Source organism: Zea mays, chromosome 4, assembly GCF_902167145.1.
Source record: "Zea mays cultivar B73 chromosome 4, Zm-B73-REFERENCE-NAM-5.0, whole genome shotgun sequence".
Taxonomy (NCBI): domain Eukaryota; kingdom Viridiplantae; phylum Streptophyta; class Magnoliopsida; order Poales; family Poaceae; genus Zea; species Zea mays.
Window position 1 is genome coordinate 42,074,995 of NC_050099.1, and position 22,975 is coordinate 42,097,969.

The following is a 22,975-nucleotide window of genomic DNA, read 5'->3' on the forward strand; positions in this document are numbered from 1 at the left end:
GGTCCGGACGGTCCGCGCCTGTGGGCCGGACGGTCCGCGCGTGCGCAGAGCAGATTAGGGTTCCGAGTTTTGTGCTACGGTTGTTAGCTAAAATCGCGGGATAAGCTCGGGAATTAGTTTGTAAAGGGTCCAGCCCCCCTCCTCTATAAATAGAGAGGTATACGGCCGATTTGTAATCATCAATCGAATCAATACAACTTCTATTTCGCATTTTATCCTAGGAGTAGTTCTAGTCTAGTTTAGGTTTAGCCTCTCGATCCCCAAATTCTCCGCCTCTCCTCGACTCTACGTCGATTAGAGGAGTCTAGGTCGGCCTGCCCGAGCTTAGACAACTCCTAGGATCTCTCCTCCCCGACGGGGTCCCTCCCGGGAGCGAGATCTAGGCGCTGCCGGCGATCTTCCGCCGCCCCTGCGCACGCGCGGACCGTCCGGCCCTAGGGCGCGGACCGTCCGGCCGTCAGGCAGGAAACCCTAGCCCCTGTGCTAGGTCGCGGACCGTCCGGCCCCAGGCCGCGGACCGTCCGCGCCTGACCAGAGAGCACCACTGCCGGTTCTTCTTGAGTATTTGCCGCTCCAAAAAAGCGTCAACATACTTTTTGGCGACTCCGCTGGGGACAACACATATAGACCTATCAAATCGGCCCTCAATGGCTGATTCAAGAGATAGCTCTGAGGTTTCCACCAGCAATATCATCACACCGACATGGGAAGCCTTGCCGGCTGAAGAACAGCTCCTGTTCGAGGAGCGCCAGGAGCAGCTAATCCAAGAAGCAAAGGCGAAGTTCCTGGCTGACTTCAAAGTGGACAGGAACAACAAAGTCGTTCGGCAATGGGCGACAGATCTGGCTTCGCTCTGACCTACTACGATTACCCCAAATGTAAGTAGCACCAACAAACTCCAATCTCTTAAAGCTTACATAGACGAACATCGAGAACAGATGCAAAATATCATAGGGGTTATGCAAAACGATTGTAAGAGACTAGTACGTGCATTTGATAAATCTAGTATAGCAAATTTTCCTTCACACGAAGTTGAATTAGGAGATAATACACGTAATACATCGGTTAAAGGTTGTCACGACCAGTCACAACCCCCTTATGGGATGCCGATGGACACGTACCCTGAGCAAACGCAAATCGGCAGTAAACCAGCCGATCTACACATGTCCGGACCGTCCGCTCGCGAGCGCGGACCGTCCGGGTCAGCCACAGCCGGGCCCATTTTTAATGAGTTACCTAGACACGCACCCGAGCCACCACATAGGGCACCAAATTTAAACTATCCAGTCGGACGGTCTGCATACAACGACGGACGATCCGCATATAATCACGGACGGTCCGGGTACATATCCGGACAGTCTGCGCATGAGTCTTTTGAGGGGGATTATTACCTGAATCCTCGCCCATCCCAGCAACACTTCCCATCACATTATGCAATGCACCAGCCCATTAATTCAGGATCCAGAGCCCAGGAAAGCTTTCTGGCCCCACCTAGAAGGCCGGAAAGAAACGATCAAACATATGAGCCATATAGGGCAAATGGAAATGCACCACGTAGCTCAAACCAATGGGGGGAACGACAACATACTAACATGCAACCAACCCCACCTATGTTTGACCAGAGAGCCGGTGGTCTTGCACCGACTGCCATTGGTATAGTGAGGGAAGAAATAGCCGGGGCGTTCCAAGATAAGCTCGGAGTAAGCATGATCCCTGGGGGGCAATCATATCGGAAGCCTTATGACAGCCGATTTGATCACCACCCATACCCACAGGGAACCAGGATACCCGAGTTTGCAAAGTTTTTGGGTGACCAAGGAAAGAGCACGCATGAGCACATAGGCCAGTTCCTAGCACAATTAGGAGAATTGGCCGACACCGAAGCATTCCGTGTGCGTTTATTTTCATTGTCCTTAACAGGGACTGCATTCACATGGTATGCCACGCTCCCTCCTAATTCCATTCTGTCATGGGGAGACTTAGAGCAAAGATTTCATGAACATTTCTTCTCTGGTGATTATGAGCTAGATTTAGTAGACTTAGTGACCCTACGACAAGAAAAGGATGAATCGGTTAGTGATTATATCCGGAGATTCCAGGATACGAGAAACCGATGCTTTCAAATTCATTTAACAGATAAACAACTGGCGGGAATAGCCTTTGATGGATTGCGCTATTATTTAAAAGAGAGATTAGAAGGCATCCAGTTCTTTATTCTAGCACAATTACATCAGAGAGCTTTGGCTTGTGAAAGCCGAAGCAAAGAACTAGTTAGAACAGTTCATCATAATGTCCCTATAGTAGAACACAATCAAATTAGTTCAGACGATGAACCAAAGAAAGTTTACACTGCCGAAATAGTTTGGCCCGAGCAGGCCAAATCTTCGGCTTGCTCTTCCTTGCAGTCAGTTCAAAAGGAACGACGGGAGGAGGTTAAGTTTACATTTAATGTCGACAAATGTGATAAGATATTCGATGAATTACTAAAAAATGGTAACATTAGAATTGATTATATCGTTCCACCTGCCGACGAACTAAATCGTCGCGCATACTGCAAGTGGCACAACTCATTTTCCCATGCCACTAATGATTGTAATGTGTTCCGACGACAAATTCAATCGGCCATTAATGATGGACGATTGAAATTTCAGGAGGACACGGAGCCCTTCCCAATGAATGTGATCGACTTTAATGGCAAAAAGGTCCTAATTCGGCCCAACACAGCCGATAAGGGCAAAGACAAAGAAGTCATCATTGGCAATGCACGGGAGGCCGATGGAAACAACAAAATTTCTTGCAGGAAAGTGATGGCCGAGAAGACTCCTGATAGAGGGGAGACACTGAAGGTAACCATCACAAACTCCAGCGCTGGGGGGCAAGCACAGACAAGGGGATATGCGCGAGAACCCATACTACGCATCGCGGACGGTCCGGTGTCTAGGCGCGGACGGTCCGTAACATCACCGGACGGTCCGAAGCGTTCCGACGGACGGCCCAGCAACATCGAAGAGCCGCGGCGACCACGTACCTTCAAACCACGACGACCAGAAATAGGTACGTGGAAAACTAACACGTTCAAGGCAACTGGTCGGTTGGTAAAATCTAGCCCGACCTTTGATCAATTATTGTCTAAATATGTGAAAAAGAAGGCTGGCTCCAGCGACCGGCCACCAAAGGGACCTCGCTTACCCACCCAGGTGCGACGACAGGTTAGGCCGATTGGACCACCACACCAATCGGAAAGGACGGGAGGTCATAATGTTCAATTAAGACCTAACGTGCCTGCATGGACACCTCCACCACCATATCTACCTATGCCATATTCATACACATACATACCTCCACCATATGTCCCAAATCAAATGTGGGGCATGCCACCATACCCATTTAGGATGCCACAGTACCCCGCTTGGGGGGCACCCCAAACATCTGTATTCAATAGGTTGACACCTCCAGTACAAGACCGATTGAGAGCCCCTCAATCTGGTCCACAAGCACAGGCCCAGCAAGATTGCCGAACAATTCGGCCCTAAAGGCTGACTAATCCGGCAGGGGGGCATACAACTACAACCTCCAACAATACGAAAAAGGGAGACATCATTAAAATAGGAACGACAGATGTCGTCGTACAACAAAATAACGAAGGGCCGATGATTTTTGGTGAATCGGCCAACACAAACAAAAAGGAAAGTACGACTGTCAATAAAATAGCCGATCCAAAATACTCCATGCCCCGATGGTGCCCATCGGGATTGACACGATCGCAAAAGCGAAAATTACAACGCCTTAGAGCAAAGGAGAATCAGGAGAAGGAGGCGGAAAAAATATTTAATGACACACATCCGCAGTATCCGCCACCACAAAAGAGATGGAGACCAAAGGCCGTTGAGGAAAATCAAACGGCCATAAAGACAGAAAATAAAACAGCAACTGTGCAGCTCTTTGCAGGTATAGCAGACAGTCCGGCTATAAAGACCAGACCAACCGTACAGGACGCAGACCATCCGACCCCTGAGGCCGAACCATCCGCACTACACCAAGACACCACCAACGATGTACCGACACCCATGGAGGAAGATGACCTACAAGGGGAAGACCTGGTCAACTACGAAGCTACGCCAGAATACTTGGAAAATTAGAAAAAGTAAGGTGACGGATTGGTCAGGATCGCTATGACGCTCGACGGTGTTGGGACTAACAGTTCGATCAAAGCTAAAAGAGTCACGTCCGTTGAGTCAACCATCGGGACTAAGACCACTACGTATCATCCTAGCAAGTGTCAAGATGCCTAAGAAAACTGATGTGATCACATCGAGTTAGTTGCTTTTGGTTCGCTCAGCTCCACCAAAAGGCAGGGGGGCATATGTTTGACACCAAAATGAGCCGGCGGACTGTCCGGCCCTAAGGCCGGACGGTCCGCGGTCCGGACGGTCCGCGCGTGCGCAGAGCAGATTAGGGTTCCGAGTTTTGTGCTACGGTTGTTAGCTAAAATCGCGGGATAAGCTCGGGAATTAGTTTGTAAAGGGTCCAGCCCCCCTCCTCTATAAATAGAGAGGTATACGGCCGATTTGTAATCATCAATCGAATCAATACAACTTATATTTCGCATTTTATCCTAGGAGTAGTTCTAGTCTAGTTTAGGTTTAGCCTCTCGATCCCCAAATTCTCCGCCTCTCCTCGACTCTACGTCGATTAGAGGAGTCTAGGTCGACCTGCCCGAGCCTAGACAACTCCTAGGATCTCTCCTCCCCGACGGGGTCCCTCCCGGGAGCGAGATCTAGGCGCCGCCGGCGATCTTCCGCCGCCCCTACGCACGCGCGGACCGTCCGGCCCTAGGGCGCGGACCGTCCGGCCGTCAGGCAGAAAACCCTAGCCCCTGTGCCAGGTCGCGGACCGTCCGGCTTCAGGCCGCAGACCGTCCGCGCCTGACCAGAGAGCACCGCCGCCGGTTCTTCTTGAGTATTTGACGCTCAAAAAAGCGTCAACAAACATATAGAATTGTTTTACGATATTGATAATGTTTGCCACACAAATTTTGCATATCATAGTGATGTTTGCGTTCTGTATCTATGTTTCGTATAATTTTTTTACTCCCGTCGCAACGTACAGATATATACCTATGTGTTACAATAAAAATGAAACATGATAGGTTGTCATAGCAGATGTTCGCAGCAGATGATATAAATAAGAGATTTATACCGTGATAAATAAAAAAATATAGAGAATATTATTTGTAGAATGAAGTTTAAAATATAGGATGAAATAGTTATAGGACCGTAATCCATCTGTGGGACATCGCATGCTGGGACCGCGGGTGTGGGATAGGGACGGATGACAAAGCAAGAGCAGAAAAAAGAACTTTCACCATCCTCCCTATCAATACAAGATTCATCTACACAAATTATAATATACTCCGTGCGAAGGAAAGATCAAATTAGAGATTCATTCGATCAATTCTGATTGTTTCCTTCCATTCCAAACCACCTTCAATTCTGATTTCTGCGGGTGTGGGATATCGTCCCCCCTTGCCATTCCAAATCCTCCTCTGCAATTTTCTCATGGCAGCTGACGTTTCCATCCCAACTCGATCCGCGTCAACCGCCCGCTAATTCCTCCTAGTTCTAGTCCCCTCTCTCCTGCGCCGACTCATCTTTTTCCTCGTGTCACTCCCCTGCTGCTGCTGCTGCCGGGAAGATCAAATCCCGTCAAAAGGTGCGGTCTTTTGTCCTCCTCGGTGCATTCGTTCTGACGCAATCTTCTCGCAAAGATTTGGCTTGTTAATCGTGATAACTTCGTGGAGATGCCGTCTGTACCCGATTTGATGTGGGATCCCTCCGCTGAATTTGGGGCGGGATTTCAGAGTTTTTTTTGGGGGTAGGGGGGTGGGGGTTGATTTCGTGTTCAAATAGTCAAATTGCCTATCTTTTAAACAGGCCAATGCACTTTCCGTACCCCTGGAGACGACTCTGGATTTCGGGCCATGGAAGTGCTCTTTTCCCATGACTGGGGGAAAGAAATCCCTCCTTTTTTGAAAGCAGGCTGTGAAAAGAAACGAAATCACTTTGACCTGTGATTTGGTTACTCTAGGCCTCTCTACCATTTACTCTGCTACCTGAGTGATGATGCAACTGCGCAGACTGTTCGTGTTGCTGTGAAGTTACGCGCGGCACTCCTGTTTTTTCTTTTTTCAGTTTTGTTAATTCTAGTAATATGATTGCAGCTCTCGGCCTGATACTCGGCATTAGTACCTTCTGTTCGATTGCAGGCTCCAAAGGATCAGAGTTCTGTCAAGATGGCATGCCCAAGAGGAAGGACACCATTTCCCCTTTGTTTCTTTCTGATGATTTGCCTCATGGCTCAGCTGGGAGCTTCCAATGTTGTACTCATGGCGAACAACACTACCTTGTCGTTGGATGATGTCGAGGCAACTTTTAGTGGGTGTTACACATTATTACACTATCTCCATGTATCTCTGTACATGTCAATTAAAAATCTGGTTAGCTGTTGTTTTTATCAAACACAAAAGTAGGTTGCATGCCATTATATTAAGAAGATGAAAAACAGTATAAGAAACCCGGTCATTAAACACACTCTCCAGTACATTGTTAGTTACCTGTTGATGTTATGATCTGTTTTCTTTAATACCAAGTTGCCCTGTTTTTAGTGATTATTGAATGACAGGTCTTCATCTTTTTTTGCGCTGTTAGTTAGATGTCTCCTCCAGTTTCTTCTTATATAGTTGCATCATTCTTGTATCTTTATGATCCATAATGTGCAATGTTACTTTGGTGCCTGAACCAATCTATCTGGTTAATGCAAGGCTTATCTGACCCTTTTCATTCTTCCTGCAGCTCCAGCAGTGGAAGGTTCAGGTGTAAGTGGCGTTCTTTATGCTGTGGAACCTAAGGATGCATGCAGTCCATTGAGAGCGAAAGCGATTCAAGGCTCTGTCTCACCTTTTGCGTTGATTATAAGAGGCGGTTGCCAATTTGATGACAAAATTAGAAATGCACAGAATGCTGGATTCAAGGCTGCTGTAGTATATAATAATGAAGATAATGACATCCTTGTTTCAAGTAATGATCTAGGCATCATTTTTTTACCATAGCATCGGTTACATGTAATTCTTTTATCAGTGTGCATAAAGAGGTGTTCTTGTTCATAATGCTGGAAATCACTAAACTGTTGAGAAGAGGAAAAACAAAATTTTCAAGCAGCTCTAAACTATTAGATCAGTTCCATTGAAACTTTTACTTACCATTTTAGAGTGCTTGGGGGAGTGCATATATATTTGCAATATTAATTAAGCAAGGATTATTGCAGTGGCTGGAAGCTCGCTTGGTGTCCAGATATATGCAGTGTTCATCTCTAAGGCATCAGGGGAGGAGCTGAAGAAATATTCAGGCCAAACTGATGCAGAGTTATGGATAATACCAACATATGAGAACTCAGCTTGGCCAATCATGGCAATTTCATTCGTATCACTGCTTGCTATGTCTGCTATCCTAGTTGCATGTTTCTTTGCGAGGAGACACCAGATCAGACGGGACAGGGCAAGACTTCCCCGAGCTCAGGAGTCCCATGGAATGAGCAGTCAATTAGTTAAGGCAATACCAAGCCTTATTTTCACAAAAGTGCAAGAAGACAACTGTACATCAGCAACATGCGCCATTTGCTTGGAAGACTACAGTGTTGGAGAAAAGATAAGAGTGCTACCTTGTCGACACAGTATGTTTCTCTCACACCTATTTAACTGATGGTTTGGGATTGGGAGTTTGTGGTCTATTCATTTTATGTGTGAGCTGAATCTGGCTTACTAGCCATTACTGTCCATGCATTGTTTACTACTCTTTACTGCTTCCTTTGTGATGGCGCAAATGCAATATAGCACTACAAGCATGGTAGAGGGCAAACAAGTTAATCACAGTAGTTATGTATTTTCTTGTCAGCTGGAGATTTCAGCTGGATTTTATATCATCATACAATGTCTCACATGCATTCAACAACGTTATCTTGCTTTCTGATCTAATGACACTGCATATATTGAATTTTAGATGCAAATTTGATTCTACTATGTAACTAGTGGTGCATGCATTTAGAACATCACCTGGTATCATTGTTAACTGCATTGTCATGAATCCCTCTTCTATAATTAATTAATTATAAATCCCTCCTTAACTCATGACCTGAGGCTCGGTTGTTTCACTCTGCAGAGTTCCATGCGGCTTGTGTGGACCTATGGCTCACCTCATGGAGAACATTCTGCCCTGTATGCAAGCGGGACGCAAGTGCTGGAACGTCAGACCCCCCTGTATCAGAGTCTACCCCTTTGCTTTCATCATCCGCCACACGCTTGCCGGAATCAACTGTGTTGGCTTCCTTGCGGTCTACAGCAGCAGCGTCTCCCCCCAGGACGATCAGCCGGCATCCTTTGTTGCGGTCAATATCCCGCAATTACTCTGTTTCAGGTTCCAGTATCCTTCGCACCCCCGACTCTAGGTTTGATGCAAACTCATCTATCTGCACAAGTGGAAGCAACTTGGACCTTGCAAATGTACCATCCCCATGGTCTGGCACTTGGCACCGTGCGTCTGCTCACTCTTTGTGCAGGGGCTACTTGTCCCCACCGATCGGCATCAGGAATACCTCAGCACATGTCTCGCGTTCTGCCAATGGATCTCCCAGTCGTTACGTAGGCTCATCACGCATGTCCCATGGATCTTCAGGGCAGCAGCATCCTCACCTGAGGCACTGCACATTGTCAGGCCCGAGCCTGTTCACCATGGTGCCCCAGTCACCGCAACAGAACCAGTTGCAGCATGGTGGATACTCGGAAACAAATCTGTCGGCTGCCGCATCGGCTCAATCATTCCGTCAGCTCTACCTGCAGCATTGCCCTGATTCTGACACGTCGTCTCAGTCACTTCCAGGGTGCTGATCTCTTGCTGCAATATTCACTGATTCTTGCGCCCATGAGAAATCTTGCCTGGTGCTGAATTGACATGTGGATTTTGAGCTCGTCAGCATAGTTCACCATGATGATAAAAAAAAGAGAAAGAAGTTTGGAGTAGTTTTACATGTGGAAACAAAACTGCTTGTAAGAAGAGAGAATGTGCAGCCCCAGAGTGTGAGCAATTTTACATGCTTGAGTGTACAGGGGTTTGGAGTAGTCTTGGACTTGCTTATTTTGAGGCATGTATTGCAGTCATAGGTTACTTCTGCTCAATAGTTTATGTGTTGCCTCTGTCTGGTTTCTCAAGCGTTTAGCTTTTACCGATACTAGAAAAGGAGGCGCGCTTCGCGGCGCCCTACCTCCATTAGTCAAATGCAATAACAAACTTTATTTAGTACGATTCAAAGTAGACATTTGCTATTTCGTTTGGCCGCTAATAAGTGCATGCGAATTATGAAGGTGCTAACAATCACCAGCTTATTAACAATGTCTCAAGTGCCGGTCAGCAGTTGAATCATGATAAATGATGAGCTCTCCCAACACATAATCATGTTAGGCTATGGAGACCTGGTCATTGGTTTTCTCTCGATCAATAGTCTACAAAAAAAACTCCCTAAGAAATTAAAGAGAGCTGAAATCCCCACATGGGCTCGCGCGAAGCGCGAGTCTGTGGTCAATGTGTTCACATATATATATATATATATATAACACTATAAAGGTTGTTGATATAAACATATAGAGATATTAGTAGTCAAGACATATTGATCAATAGGGATCATCTATTTTATAATAATAATAATAAAGCAAACTGAATGGTAGATGAAGGCAATAACAATGTTCTCTGCCACCACATTGAGAAGGAGACGAAGGTTTGGACCATAAGCCTAGCCTTTATCTTCTAGAATAGCCAAAGGCAGCCATCTAGAAGCAGTTTATCTCCAGAAGCATCTTAGGTGTCCATGAAATTCATACTTCTCACGATGAGGTCCTGATCAGCACCCTCAGCCAGCACGATGAACCACATGACCCTTGTCCTCACGTCGTCTCTAAATGAACTCGAGGAGTCGTCTCTTCCCTTCGAGGTAGAAGGGTGACTCTGGGATTAAACAACAATCCTGAGGTACCAAGTAGAATCAAGTGGTCAGATATTTGGCACAATATTCCTCTTTTGTTTTCTCATGTTGAACATAAATCGAATTAGGAGTGTTAATAGCATACCACATAACGGCTAGCTAGAGAAGCACACTGCAGTAAAACCTGCATCAATTGAAAAGGATTTAAAACAATTTAGTTAATTATGTAATTATCATAGTACTGCAAAATATGCATGAATTGACAGTAGATGTTGCAGTAAGTTTGAATAGGGAGATAAACATACAACAGTTGTGACCCATTAGCTTCACAACACCAATGCCATTGTCTACACTTTCAGCCTCGACATGAGCGGCATTGAGGGCCCTTTGGGCCTCCTCCACAGCAGCGTGAAATCCAAATGACTTGTCAATCACCTGCACAAGCAGTTCAAGATGAAGCTACATTCACGAATAAACAATATGTTGCTGTTTTTTCAAAGATGCGGGAGGAGCAGAATGCAGAAAGTATCGCAATGCTGTTATCAATATTCTTTGGGACACCAACAATAGAACACTTGAGACTTGTCTCCAGACTTCTTAAAACCATGTTTCAGGAATTTTGCGTTACACATCGTATCTTCATTTGAAAACTATCACATAATCATCTAGATGCATGTGTTATCTCAAAAAATTACAGAAGCACCTTTCTGAATGCCATCGCCTTCGATAATATAAATCTGGTTAGTATCACGGTCCTGAAGACAATCAATGATTTTCGCAGTGTCATGCCCTCCTCTTGAGGTTCCGAGGACAAACCCGTCTCTGTTATGGATGTCGTTCACCATGAATCTGTAATAATATATTAGTGACAGATAGTACAGTATTTTTAGAATTTATAAGCTGACTTGGATGCAGCTAGACCATAATTATGTGATATATATGGTATTTGATGGAGAAACATTTTTCTCGGTACAAACCAACGCCCGTGAAATCATATAGCATGAATCTTTGTAATCGTCCAATATTAAGCGATGGGAACACAATGCAAGCATGGACATAAATAAAGTTTATTGGAGCACCACCATATAACTTTCAGTATACTGTGAAGGCAATATGCAAATAACCAAGGTGCTCCAGATGCAAAAGTGCAGAGGTGTTTGGGTATAGGAAGCAAGAACAACATGGACATAAATAAAGTATATTATCATTACCGCTGCATCACTTTCAATATGCCAGGAAGATGTTAAGCAAGTAGGCAAAGTGCTCCGAGAGGTCTTCGACATGTGGTAACCGGGGGTACCTCTTCAAGGCACAGCGGTGGCCGATATTCCTAAAGAGTGAGCACACGAGTGGAGTAGAGCAGATGGAGCGGGGACCATCGAATGCATGGGGGAGGAAGACGACCAGAACACAGACCTTGATTGGCATGGAGGAGGGCTTCAAGTCACAGCGGTGGCGGGAGGTCTTTGAGGCCACGACCGACGTAGTCGTCGTTGCCTGAGACGGGCCACCACGACGAACAGCACGGCGGTCTTCAAGGTGCGGCGGTGGTCGGCAATTTCTACTAAGGAGTAAATGCTGAAGAGTAAGCACGCGATTGAGGAGAGAAGACAGAGCGAGGCTGTCAAACTGAGGGGGAGACGAACGGAGCTCTGTCGTCGACGGAGGAAACAATGCTCGTGTTTCCTTTCTCCCTCGTGGACCCGGCGGCAATGTGGTTTACTTATTTGCTGAACACACAATCCGTGGACTTGCTTCTGGAAAACTCTCGTGGCATCGGATAGAGCGTGGACGTGAGGGGAACTCGATCATGTGAATAAAGCAAAGCATGCATGCCGCGCCTGGGAGCAATCACTAAAGTTCATCTGAGGGTGACCTCGTACAAGACCAGCACTGTGTACAATACCACAAAAACTGCATGAAGAAAGCCATAACTGGATAACACTTCATAACACATCAAAGAACGTTAACAACGAACAACAATTACCTATGTAAGACAAGGTGAGAAAATTGCAGCAGCTCCCATGGACAGAAAGGATCCACAGTCCTGCAACCACCTGACAATAGAGATAAGCACATTAAATGCATCCAAAATGAATTGCCTTGATTAATAGAAGTCTATACATAACAAAATCCTGCCAGTCAACATACAATCAAAAATTTCGCGGTGAACATACAATCAAAATCCTGCTAACGGGCATGGCAGGGACTATGGATGGGTTAAGTAAGGAATGATCTTTCCCTTTGCCAACAACCTGAGACTCAGATTGGCATTCTTGCTCGTTATTTGAAGCAGCCTCTTCCTGAAAACCAATAGGATCAGACTGCTTATTTACAGACTTTCGCGGTGAGCATACCTCATCCGTTTGGAGATAAAAAAAACCACGTTCAGCAAGGAAAGCCTCCTCAATTGCTGCACGGAATTTGCTTGGTCTGAGCTTATACAGAGGCTGTCCTTGAAACCTGTCTAACAGAAAATGCAAGCATGAATTATCTTTGTCATGATATATTTAGGCATACAAAACTATTCCTTGGCTTCTATTTACAGAGTAAGTCTAAACAATGTATCCCTCAAATTAGACATATTTACTAAAAGAGTAACCTTCAGTTCATCACTCTAGAACAAGCTCCCGGAGACAGGTGAAGGATAAGATATTCTCTACCTAAACATAACAGGAAAGGAGTTAATTCTGCCACCATCTTGAGAGCTTAGTTTCTTCTATGAAAGCGCATCTTTCAGCATTCACTGGGCCTGTTATTGACGTTGTAATCTGCACTCCAAAGAGGAAAAAAGCACCTATTAGATTCAGCTAGAGGACCACATGAAAAGACTAAATAAATGAACACAAAGGTAGTAGGTTGTTCCATTGAATGCCAGTAAAGGAGATGATCAGATAGAGCTAATGCAGATTTAGCCATCATGTCAGCCAATCAGAAGCAGCCTCAAACTTATCGGTCAAATGGTTTAAACAATAAATACCTGAATGTAGAATCTGATCGTGTAAATCCCTTCTTCGTTGTGCTCAGGAGTGATTATAACCTCTGATATACAGGGAGTAGCACCAAGAATTTATTGTGGAAAAATAATATCATAAGGTTTCTAGTAGGCTTATCCTAGAAGCCTACACAGTTTCTCCAAAAGTGCCCTAGAAAAATTCTCACCTTCCCAGAGACAAGATGGCAAAAGTCTCATGCTTCATGTCCCTCTCCTGACGCAGCTGATACATGTTGTGCCTGAAGAACAACCAATGGTACCTGCAGAGGGATCGAAAAGCAGCCGAACAGAAGATAATAGGTGGTGGTGGGCAGGGAAAATTCAGCAACTACAACTCATAGCATCCGAGCGTCAGTGGTGAGCCTTGAGAAAACGATGTACAACCTATCATGGATCCTGAACACCTGCTCGAAGTCAGCCGAAACATGATTTTTTTTCTTCGAAAAAATGACTAAATTGCAAAAAATTGGGTAGTTTAAGCCGTGAAGTGAATGGAGGCAATAAACCTGAAGAAGCACAAAACCAGGTGGCGAACTTTAGCCCCTCATCTCTTCCCGTCTTCCCCAAACAAGATCTCGCCTCTCCCTGTCATGGCGGATAATTTAATCCCACCACCCCCATGCTCTGTTACATTATTGCCTCAGCAACACAAGATTTAAGGCTTTTACCTTGGGCGGTCACCAGGAGGGCCAGAGCCAAATGGGCGGCCCGGTGGCTTGGCAGACTTCTTGAGCGTGGCAGGCACGATCTCAGACCGGAGGTTCAGGTAGTTGCGTAGGTGCTCAATGCCATCGTTGGTGAGGTACCAGTAGTAGTACTGCCAGGAGAAGGTCTCCCTAACATACTCCTTGGACTTAAAGCTCTGCATGAGCTTGATCACCTGGAGTCCTGGAGGTTGGGCACATCGATCTGCGGATGCTTCGCCAGGTTGTAGTCCTTCTTGGCATACAACACGCCCTCTGCAGCAGCAAATACATCAAACTAACAGAAATCGTATGAACATAACGCAGATGAATGTATAACAAGGAATCCATAGTTTAAGGGGCAAATAAATTTGGAGCACAAAAATATTTGACAATGCTTGCTGTGTCAAGCCTATAATATATCAGATCGTAAGCTTGTGAGATGCTGAAATTGGACCAAAAAAGTGAACTCAAAATAATACACGAGCACTCCCTCCTAGTAATACGAAAATAATTTGAAGATCTGTCACCTCCTAGAAGGCGAAACAACCAATCAGCCCAGGTTACCCTACTGCGAGTCTAGTGGACCATACCCTTGAAGAGGTACTTGCAGATCTCATTGCGGTTCTTCTTGGGGATGATCTGCGGTAGCAAATACAGTATTAACACCGGCAAAAGGGAACATACGAAAATCGTGGAGCAGCCTCGAGCGTAATCCTTACCATGGTGAGCGGCGGTCGAGCGAGCTCCGGGTGCTGGGGAGAGGAGGCGGCGACGGCGGCGGGTGGGAGGAGCGAATAAACCCTAGCGCCCGGGTCAGGTGAAGGCTTTTATATAGCTGCCGCCGAGGTGTGGTTTTTGGTTCGATGCGCGCAGAGCGAGCGAGCGTCTTCTGCTGTTCTGCATACGAGGACGCCACTGCCGGCGGTGCCTCCCTCGTCGTCGGAGGGGAAAGAGGGGAGCTCTCTGGAGTGGTACTCCACCGTCAAATAGTCGCTGGCTCTAGCGGCCATGGCCGTAGGCGGCTACAGCGGCATGGACGACAGTGAGGAGGAGGCGACGGCAGCGTGGGCGCGTGAAGGAGAGGAGGCGCCGAATCGACGAGCAGAGGGCAGAGAAGCGGCGGATCTTTAGGGAGGCGGCGTTGAAGGGAAGCGCGGGGGAGAGAACACGGTGACGGACTCAGGACACCGCTGCTCAGAGCTCAATTAGAATCCGATTTCGGGTCCGCGCTCTAACAGGTGTCAAAGCCTGATACGAAACGATCCCGTGAAGTGCGGACGGGGCTTCAAAAGGGGAAGTTTTAATAACTTAGATACAGCTTTGTAGGAATCCTAGTTGCTGTTTGTCGATTGAGGTTTGAGCCTGTAACGTTTCCTTTTTTATTTTTGAATTAAGTTCATATCGGCATAGAATATAGCCTTGGGGCTGAGGCACTCACTCTCCCTATTAGTATGATGAGTTGAAAGAAATACTGAAAACTGTACTGAGAAATGTCACGAAAAGAAATTGGATTAGACAAGCACAAGAAACTAATGTGGAAGAACTATGCATGGTAGTTGAATTTGAAGAGGAAACCCAGCTGTATAACGTACTGCAATTTACCCTTGACTTTGCCCAAAGGGTAATGGTTAGTGCATCACACGAATGTCGATGGTCTTAGGATTTCTAGAACAATGGGTTAAGTTAATCTGTCCGACCAGTTCAATCCAAAATCGCCACTTTTTTTTTAACTAGACGTGGTACATGTTAGGACAGAGATTTATTATGAACAACAATGAGTAGAGATGGCAATGAGTACCTATGACCCGATACCCGATGGGTATTTACTCTATTAGGGTATGTATGTGGGCTAAATATTCTACCCGTGTGTCTGTTATTGGGCAAAAATGTTCACCCAATGGGTCAACGGGTATTAGAACGTTCCGCCTTCACCCATACCCGTTAACCCGTGGGTATAAAATACCCAATATAAACATAGCCCAAGCGTGAACTTGGACTTTAGTCATCCATCCTTTTTACTATTTAACAACCTTTTAGGCCATAATGTAATAGAAGGCTTAACGACAATTTAATGACCATGTAATGGAACATATAATGTGCTATGTAGTACTATCCTACTGTTACTACTTTATCCAATTATCTTTGGTGTGTTGAATGGATGGTTAAATGATGCTAGAAATTTTGTAATGGTATTTAGATGAATATACTTGACATTTGTATAATATAATATTTTGATAGATGTTTAATTTTTGTGGGTACGGGTGACCCGATGGGTAACCCATACCCACATGAGTATGGGTATAGGGGTAAATTCATACCCGCCAATGTATATGGGTTACCCGATGGGGTTATTTTTATGTCGTGGGTATGGGTATGGGGTAGTAATACCCGGTGGGTATTTACCTATTGCCATCTCTAACAGTGAGGAACAAAAAGGGGCACATGCAACTAGAGAAAAACCTACATGTATGATCAACAATAAGTAAGCATTGATATTGTCATGGTTAAGATAAACTGTATGGATGAGCAGATAGTGCTGGAGGTTGCCACCTGAGGATTTGTTTGGTTATTTTTCATTCCATATGGATCGGAGAGAATTGATATAGATTAGGAGAGATTTTGACTTATTAGGGATTGAATCTCCCTCAATCTATATGGATTGGAGTTAAAATGAACAAGCCCTGAGTGGGGTATAGAAAAGGAATAAAACGAGACAAATCTTCCTCTGCAAATACTATGAGGTTTTAAACGTGACTCAGCTCTCAATCCTCTCCACCAAGCATACCATTCTATGGTAAACTGAATGGACTAAAAAAATGTAACTTCCCTTGTTGGTTACCTGTCAAGGTTCCTACAGGGGAACAAAACGTAGCAACATAATTAAATCGATAATACATTCTCTCCTTTGCCATTTGTGGAGAAGAAGGCAAGATGAGAAGGGTAAATGGATGAAATTAACACACATGACTAAATATGAAAATGAGGTGTCATGTAATGGGTTTTCAATTGCTTGTTATCATTTATGTGATTACAAACTATTACAAAGTTACCTTGGGGATGCACAAAGGATACCCAAAGAAGGATGTGCTCAAAAAAACTTTGAATGATAATGTCACACCCGGTTTGGAAGGTAAACCGAATGCAAACCATTTACGTGTCAGGATCAGAAATTCACGTACATAGCGATTACATAAATGACTCATCATAGCACAATGCTTCGAATATTAATAAAGAGTAAGTAATAATATTAAAGACTAGAGTCATTTACATAATATAAATCAAAGTGCACATAATAGAAATGTAGCCAACGTAAACAAACTCACCACATGCAGCTGACTAGGGGAGGTCGCTAGCCTAATTTGCGAACTCGTCGAAGTTCTAGAACTCTTGGAGATCCGGCTCGACGCCTTCTTCTTCTTCTTCACCTGAGAATAGGTTGCACCAAAGGCACCTGATGTTTTGTGAAAGTAAGGGTGAGTACACATCAACGTACTCAGCAAATGTCCTATTTGGCTAAGGTGGACTAACTTTATGTGGAGTTAAGCTTAAAGAAGTTGTTTTTAGTTGGTCAGGTATTTATTATTATTGGAAGCCAAGTTTTAGCAATAACCAACCCGTGAATCCTTTCCTCATCGAGGAATATCATTATCATCATCGAACCAAAACCATTAATAGAACCATTGTATCTCAGATTATCTGTATCTCTAATCAAAGGAGGTCCCAAGGCCGCTCATAACCGTGAGCACGACTGATATATCAGTTCATAACACTCTGAAGAGGTTGCACACTTTACCCATGAGTCGTGATTCCCTTTCTGCCTGGGGATCACGACTCCCTGAAACGGAAATAGGGTTAACAATTTCCTATAATTAATTTTGGTGGTTGATGACCAACACAAACCCATGACGACAACAACCTGAGTTGGATCCTCCATAGCCTCCACCAGTCGGAGCTGATCCCGTAGTTACTGCCTAGATGCAGATAATGCAGCAAATGGCAGATACTATGGCAGATATGCATGCATAGATGCGGCAGGAACGCCAAGAGATGCGCCAGGAGAGAGAGGAGATACGCTAGGAAAGGAGGGTGCAACAGCAGCAAGCACCACTGCCACCACCACCACCTCCACTTCTACCCCGGGACAGGCACCGGGAATTTATGAGCCACAAGCCGCCTACCTTTGCCAGCTCGCCAGATCCACTCCATGCTGATGATTGGTTGAAATCAATTGAGAAGATGCTCAACATCGCCCAATGCTCTGACCGGGATAAGGTTCTATATACTTCTGGCAGTCTGACTGGTCCTGCTGCTGACTGGTGGGATTCTTATGTTGCTGCCCATGCAGGGCCGTTCCTGGCTCTTCAGGGGCCCAGTGCGAAATTTGATATAGAGGCCCCATCCATACACAAATATATATAATTATATATATATATAACCGAATATTTGAAGTATAAAAATCATTATGCACTATTTTAAAGTTTATAAGAAAACATATGTAAAATATAACAAAAAGCACTTACTTGTTATATGATATTGTTAAAAATATCTCTATCATTTTGTGATACTAAGTCATCGCTTATATCATCGAGATCAATCTCATCCAACAACTTTTTTCGATATATAGAATCGCCAAGCCATTTAACCTCTCTTGATCAAAATAAAATTTGTTTTGCTTATTTAGTGGATTTATCATCATCAATATAAACACAAAAATTAAGAGCTAAAACAAATACTATTTTGAAACGGATGGAATATTCGATAAGTAATTGTGACATTAGCTTAACAATATAAACGAGACTAGTCGATAACTCGATATCGCATCGCTCTTTGCATATTTGTGTCTAGAATAGGTTTAACAAAAAATGCTAGTGTCCAGTGGTTAGGGGCCCTCTGTGTTTGGGGGCCCGGTGCGACCGCACCCTTCGCAACCCCTCAGGGCCGACCCTGTGCCCATGATGCTACTGACACTATTATTTGGGCGGAATTCACAACTCAGTTCAGAAACTACCACATTCCTGCTGGATTAATGAAGATCAAGAAGAAGGAGTTTCTGTCATTGAAGCAAGGCAGCATGTCTATCAGCGAGTACCGTGACAAATTCATTCAGCTGTCAAGATATGCTCCTTATGAGGTGGCGGATGATGAAAGGAAGCAAGAACACTTCATAGAAGGACTCAATGGACCCCTATAGTACGCACTGGTTGCTCACACATTTCCATCATTCTAGAGGCTGCTTGATAAGGCTCTTGCTATTGAACATAAGCGTGTTCAATTGGGAGATTTGAAGAGGAAGGCCATTACCCAAGGGAAGGGTAGCAGCAGTGTTCGTCCTCACTACGTTCCACCTCAGGGTACCCCAGCTCGTCTAGGAGGAGGACCACGTCCAGCTCAGTATGCTCCACAGGGGACTCCGCAGACACCCCACACTCGTCAGGCTGCCCCCACTGGCACCCCGGCGAGGCCTACAGGACAGAAGACCGGCCCTACATGCTTCAAGTGCAATCAGGTTGGGGACTATGCTAATACTTGTCCGCTGGGGAATTCTGGTACACCAGCTCAGAACAAGCAACAGACTCCCGGCAAGGGATACTCTATTGCCAGGGTTAATCAAGTCAGCGCTGATGCTACTCCTGAAGGTGCTGACATCGCACTTGGTATGTATTATATTAATGCAATTCCTGCAACCATATTATTTGATTTTGGTGCTACACATTCATTTATGTCTGCTCGATATGCCAACACAATGAGATACCACTACAAAATATGAAAACACCAATGATAGTAATTACATCTAAAAGGCATGTTGAGGCAAATCATATGACACATAGATTGACATTAATAATTATGGGAAGAGAATTCTGGGCTACTGCTATAATATTAGAGGCAAGCAGTATAGATCTGATCCTTGGTATGTCATGGTTAAGAAAGGCAAAGGCCATTATACTATGTGGTAGGGGTATTGTAGAACTCACCAGCCCTAAAGGAGAAAGATTTCAAGTTGAAATTGCAGTAACTACCTCTACCAGACGTGTGACATTCTTTATAGCTGAGGAGTTTGTGGGTGATAACATCCGTGTGGTTAGGGATTTTCCAGATGTCTTTCCAGAGGAGTTACCAGGGATGCCACCGGAGAGGGAAGTTGAGTTTGTCATTGATCTCTTACCTGGGACTGCTCCTATTTCTAAACGACCCTACCGAATGTTCATAGAAGGGTTACAAGAACTTAAGAAGCAGTTAACGGAGTTGCAGGAGGCAGGGTACATTCATCGAGTTCCTCACCTTGGGGAGCACCGGTACTATTTGTACAGAAGAAGGATGTGAAAGGGAAATAGGGTTAACCTTTTCCCAGTATTAATTTTGGTGGTTGAATGCCCAACACAAATATTGGACTAACTAGTTTGCTCTAGATTATATGTTCTACAGGTGCATAAAGGTTCAACACAAACCAATAAAGGATTGAAGTTAGGGTTCACATACAAAGGAGCAAAGAAACCGAGTGTGCTCTGATCTAGCGCACCGGACTGTCCGGTGTACCACCGGACAGTGTCCGGTGCACTAGGACCGTACAGAGTCCAACGAGCCACTCTCGGGTTTCTTTAGGCGCTCTCCGCTATAATTCACCGGACTGTCCGGTGTGCCACCGGACTGTCCGGTGCACCAGCGAAGTAACTGCTAGCAGCGCAACGGTCGACTGCAATAGTGCCCCTGACAGCGCTACAGTGCGCGACAAAAGTCAGAACAGAGGTCAGAGGCGCACCGGACACTGAACAGTGCCTGTCCGGTGCGGCACCGGACTGTCCGGTGTCACTAGAGGACAAAGCCTCCAACGGTCAAAAGCTCCAGAACCCTAACGGTTGGGTGACGTGGCTGGCGCACCGGACTGTCTGGTGCGTCCATCGACATCAGCCACCCCCAACGGTTTGTTGGTGGTTGAGGGCTATAAATACCCCCAACCACCACCACTCCAAGCATCCAAGTTTTCCAAGGTTCTCATTCAATACAAGAGCTAGTGCATTCACTCCTAGACACAAATCAAAAGAATCAAAGCTTCTCCAAGTGCCAAATCCACTCCAACCACTTAGTGACTTGAGAGAGAGTTTGTTCGTGTTTTTTGTGCTCTTGTTGCTTGGATCGCTTTTGAAAGGGAATTAGGCTTACACCTAGTTCCTAAATAATTTTGGTGGTTGAATTGCCCAACACAAACAATTGGACTAACTAGTTTGCTCTAGTGTATAAGTTATACAGGTGTCAAAGGTTCACAACAAGCCAATTAAAAAGACCAAAGTTGGGTTCAAATTAGAGAGCTAAAGGCATCCCGAAAGGCTCCCTGGTCTGGCGCACCGGACTGTCCGGTGGCGCACCGGACAGTGTCCGGTGCACCAGGGGACCTCGCGCAGAACTCCTCAGCCTCGGGAATTTTCAGAAGCCGGCGCGCTATAATTCACCGGACTGTCCGGTGTACACCGGACAGTGTCCGATGCTCCAAGAGGACGCGGCTCTGGAACTTGGCAGCCTCGGGAAACTGCAGCGGCTGCTCCGCTATAATTCACTGGACATGTCCGGTGTACACCGGACTGTCCGGTGCATCTGCGGAGCAACGGTTACTTCGCGCCAACGGTCACCTGCAGGCGCATTCAATGCGCGCCAGAAGCGTGCAGAAGTCAGGCACGCGCGCGCTGGCACACCGGACATTGAACAGTACATGTCCGGTGTGCACCGGACATCCAGGCGGGCCCAGAAGTCAGAACTCCAATGGTCGAATCGCAACGGCTTTGGTGACGTGGCTGGCGCACCGGACATGTCCGGTGAGCACCGGACTGTCCGGTGCACCATACGACAGACAACCTCCACCAACGGTCATGTTTGGTGGTTGGGGCTATAAATACCCCAACCACCCAACCATTTATTGCATCCAAGTTTTCCAACTTCCAACCACTATACAAGAGCTAGCATTCATTGCAAAGCACACCAAAAGAGATCAAATCCTCTCCCAACTCCACACAAAGCCTCAGTGGCTAGAGAGAGTGATTTGTAGTGTTCATTTGAGCTCTTGCGCTTGGATCGCTTCTTTTCTTTGGCATTCTTTCTTGTGATCAAACACTCACTTGTAATTGAGGCAAGAGACACCAATTGTGTGGTGGTCCTTGCGGGAAGTTTGATTCCCAAGTGATTTGAGAAGAGAAGCTCACTCGGTCCGAGGGACCGTTTGAGAGAGGGAAGGGTTGAAAGAGACCCGGCCTTTGTGGCCTCCTCAACGGGGAGTAGGTTTGAGAAAACCGAACCTCGGTAAAACAAATCCATGTGTCTCACTTCATTATTCGCTTGCGATTTGTTTTCACGCCCTCTCTCGGACTCGTTCTTATTTCTAACGCTAACCCGACTTGTAGTTGTGTTTATATTTGTAAATTTCAGTTTCGCCCTATTCACCCCCCTCTAGGCGACTATCAATTGGTATCAGAAACCGGTGCTTCATTAGAGCCTAACCGCTCGAAGTGATGTCGGGAGATCACGCCAAGAAGGAGATGGAGACCGGCGAAAAGCCCACTACAAGCCACGGGAGCACTTCATCGGAAGAGTCCCGCACCAATAGGAAGGAGAAGAAAGACTCCTCCAAAGGGAAGGAGAAGAAGAAGGACTCCTCCAAAGGGAAGGAGAAGAAATCTTCTTCACACAAAGAGAAGAAGGAGAAATCCTCCTCCCACAAGCCGCATCGGAGTGAGGACAAGAAAAAGAGGATGAGGAAAGTGGTCTACTACGAGACCGATTCTTCATCAACCTCCACCTCCGGCTCCGACGCGGCATCCGTCACTTCTAAGCGCCAAGAGCGCAAGAAGTATAGTAAGATTCCCCTACGCTACCCTCGCATTTCTAAACATACACCTTTACTTTCCATCCCATTAGGCAAACCACCAACATTTGATGGTGAAGATTATGCTAGGTGGAGTGATTGAATGCGATTTCATCTAACCTCACTCCACAAAAATATATGGGATGTTGTTGAGTTTGGTGCACAGGTACCATCCGTAGGGGATGAAGACTATGATGAGGACGAGGTTGCCCAAATCGAGCACTTCAACTCTCAAGCAACAACAATACTCCTCGCTTCTCTAAGTAGAGAGGAGTATAACAAAGTACAAGGGTTGAAGAGCGCCAAGGAGGTTTGGGATGTGCTCAAAACTGCACACGAAGGAGATGAGCTTACAAAGATCACCAAGCGGGAGACGATCGAGGGGGAGCTCGGTCGGTTCCGGCTTCGCAAAGGGGAGGA

General features: G+C 45.7%; 1 protein-coding gene, 1 long non-coding RNA gene and 1 pseudogene across 7 annotated transcripts; 1 reads left to right on the top strand and 2 right to left on the bottom strand.

The window, feature by feature from the left end:
* The first annotated feature begins 5,294 nt into the window (after positions 1–5,294).
* Positions 5,295–9,350, top strand: LOC100502318 (putative protease-associated RING zinc finger domain family protein). Of its 5 annotated transcripts, none has more exons than XM_035967081.1 (6): positions 5,295–5,712; positions 5,934–6,156; positions 6,246–6,434; positions 6,852–7,076; positions 7,324–7,728; positions 8,214–9,350. In XM_035967081.1, the coding sequence occupies exons 3-6, from the start codon at positions 6,293–6,295 to the stop codon at positions 8,936–8,938; spliced, it is 1,497 nt and encodes a 498-aa protein (XP_035822974.1). In that variant the 5' UTR covers positions 5,295–5,712; positions 5,934–6,156; positions 6,246–6,292; the 3' UTR covers positions 8,939–9,350. The 5 variants fall into 5 exon arrangements, with proteins under 5 accessions (XP_035822974.1, XP_020407321.1, XP_008677746.1 ...); NM_001196796.2 differs by having other exon boundaries at positions 5,532–5,712; positions 6,266–6,434; positions 8,214–9,244; XM_020551732.2 differs by lacking the exon at positions 5,934–6,156 and having other exon boundaries at positions 6,221–6,434.
* A 231-nt stretch (positions 9,351–9,581) lies between these two features.
* LOC103653163 (uncharacterized) lies at positions 9,582–13,177 on the bottom strand. 2 transcript variants are annotated; one of them, XR_002269074.3, is made up of 10 exons: positions 13,007–13,177; positions 12,690–12,797; positions 12,204–12,489; positions 12,014–12,083; positions 11,443–11,919; positions 11,238–11,356; positions 10,730–10,875; positions 10,332–10,461; positions 10,172–10,210; positions 9,582–10,068 (listed from the first exon to the last, which is right to left on the bottom strand). It is a non-coding gene; the product is annotated as an uncharacterized lncRNA (long non-coding RNA). The 2 variants fall into 2 exon arrangements; XR_565291.3 differs by having other exon boundaries at positions 12,384–12,489; positions 13,007–13,175.
* A 508-nt stretch (positions 13,178–13,685) lies between these two features.
* On the bottom strand, positions 13,686–14,975 carry LOC103653164 (40S ribosomal protein S10-1-like; annotated as a pseudogene).
* Positions 14,976–22,975: the final 8,000 nt, after the last annotated feature.

Coding starts and splice junctions, on each gene's coding strand:
- LOC100502318 (XM_035967081.1), top strand. CDS start 6,293: ATGGCATGCCCAAGAGGAAGGACACCATTTCCCCTTTGTTTCTTTCTG. Junction 6,435..6,851: donor TGATGTCGAGGCAACTTTTA/GTGGGTGTTACA, acceptor TTCTTCCTGCAG/CTCCAGCAGTGGAAGGTTCA. Junction 7,077..7,323: donor TAATGACATCCTTGTTTCAA/GTAATGATCTAG, acceptor GGATTATTGCAG/TGGCTGGAAGCTCGCTTGGT.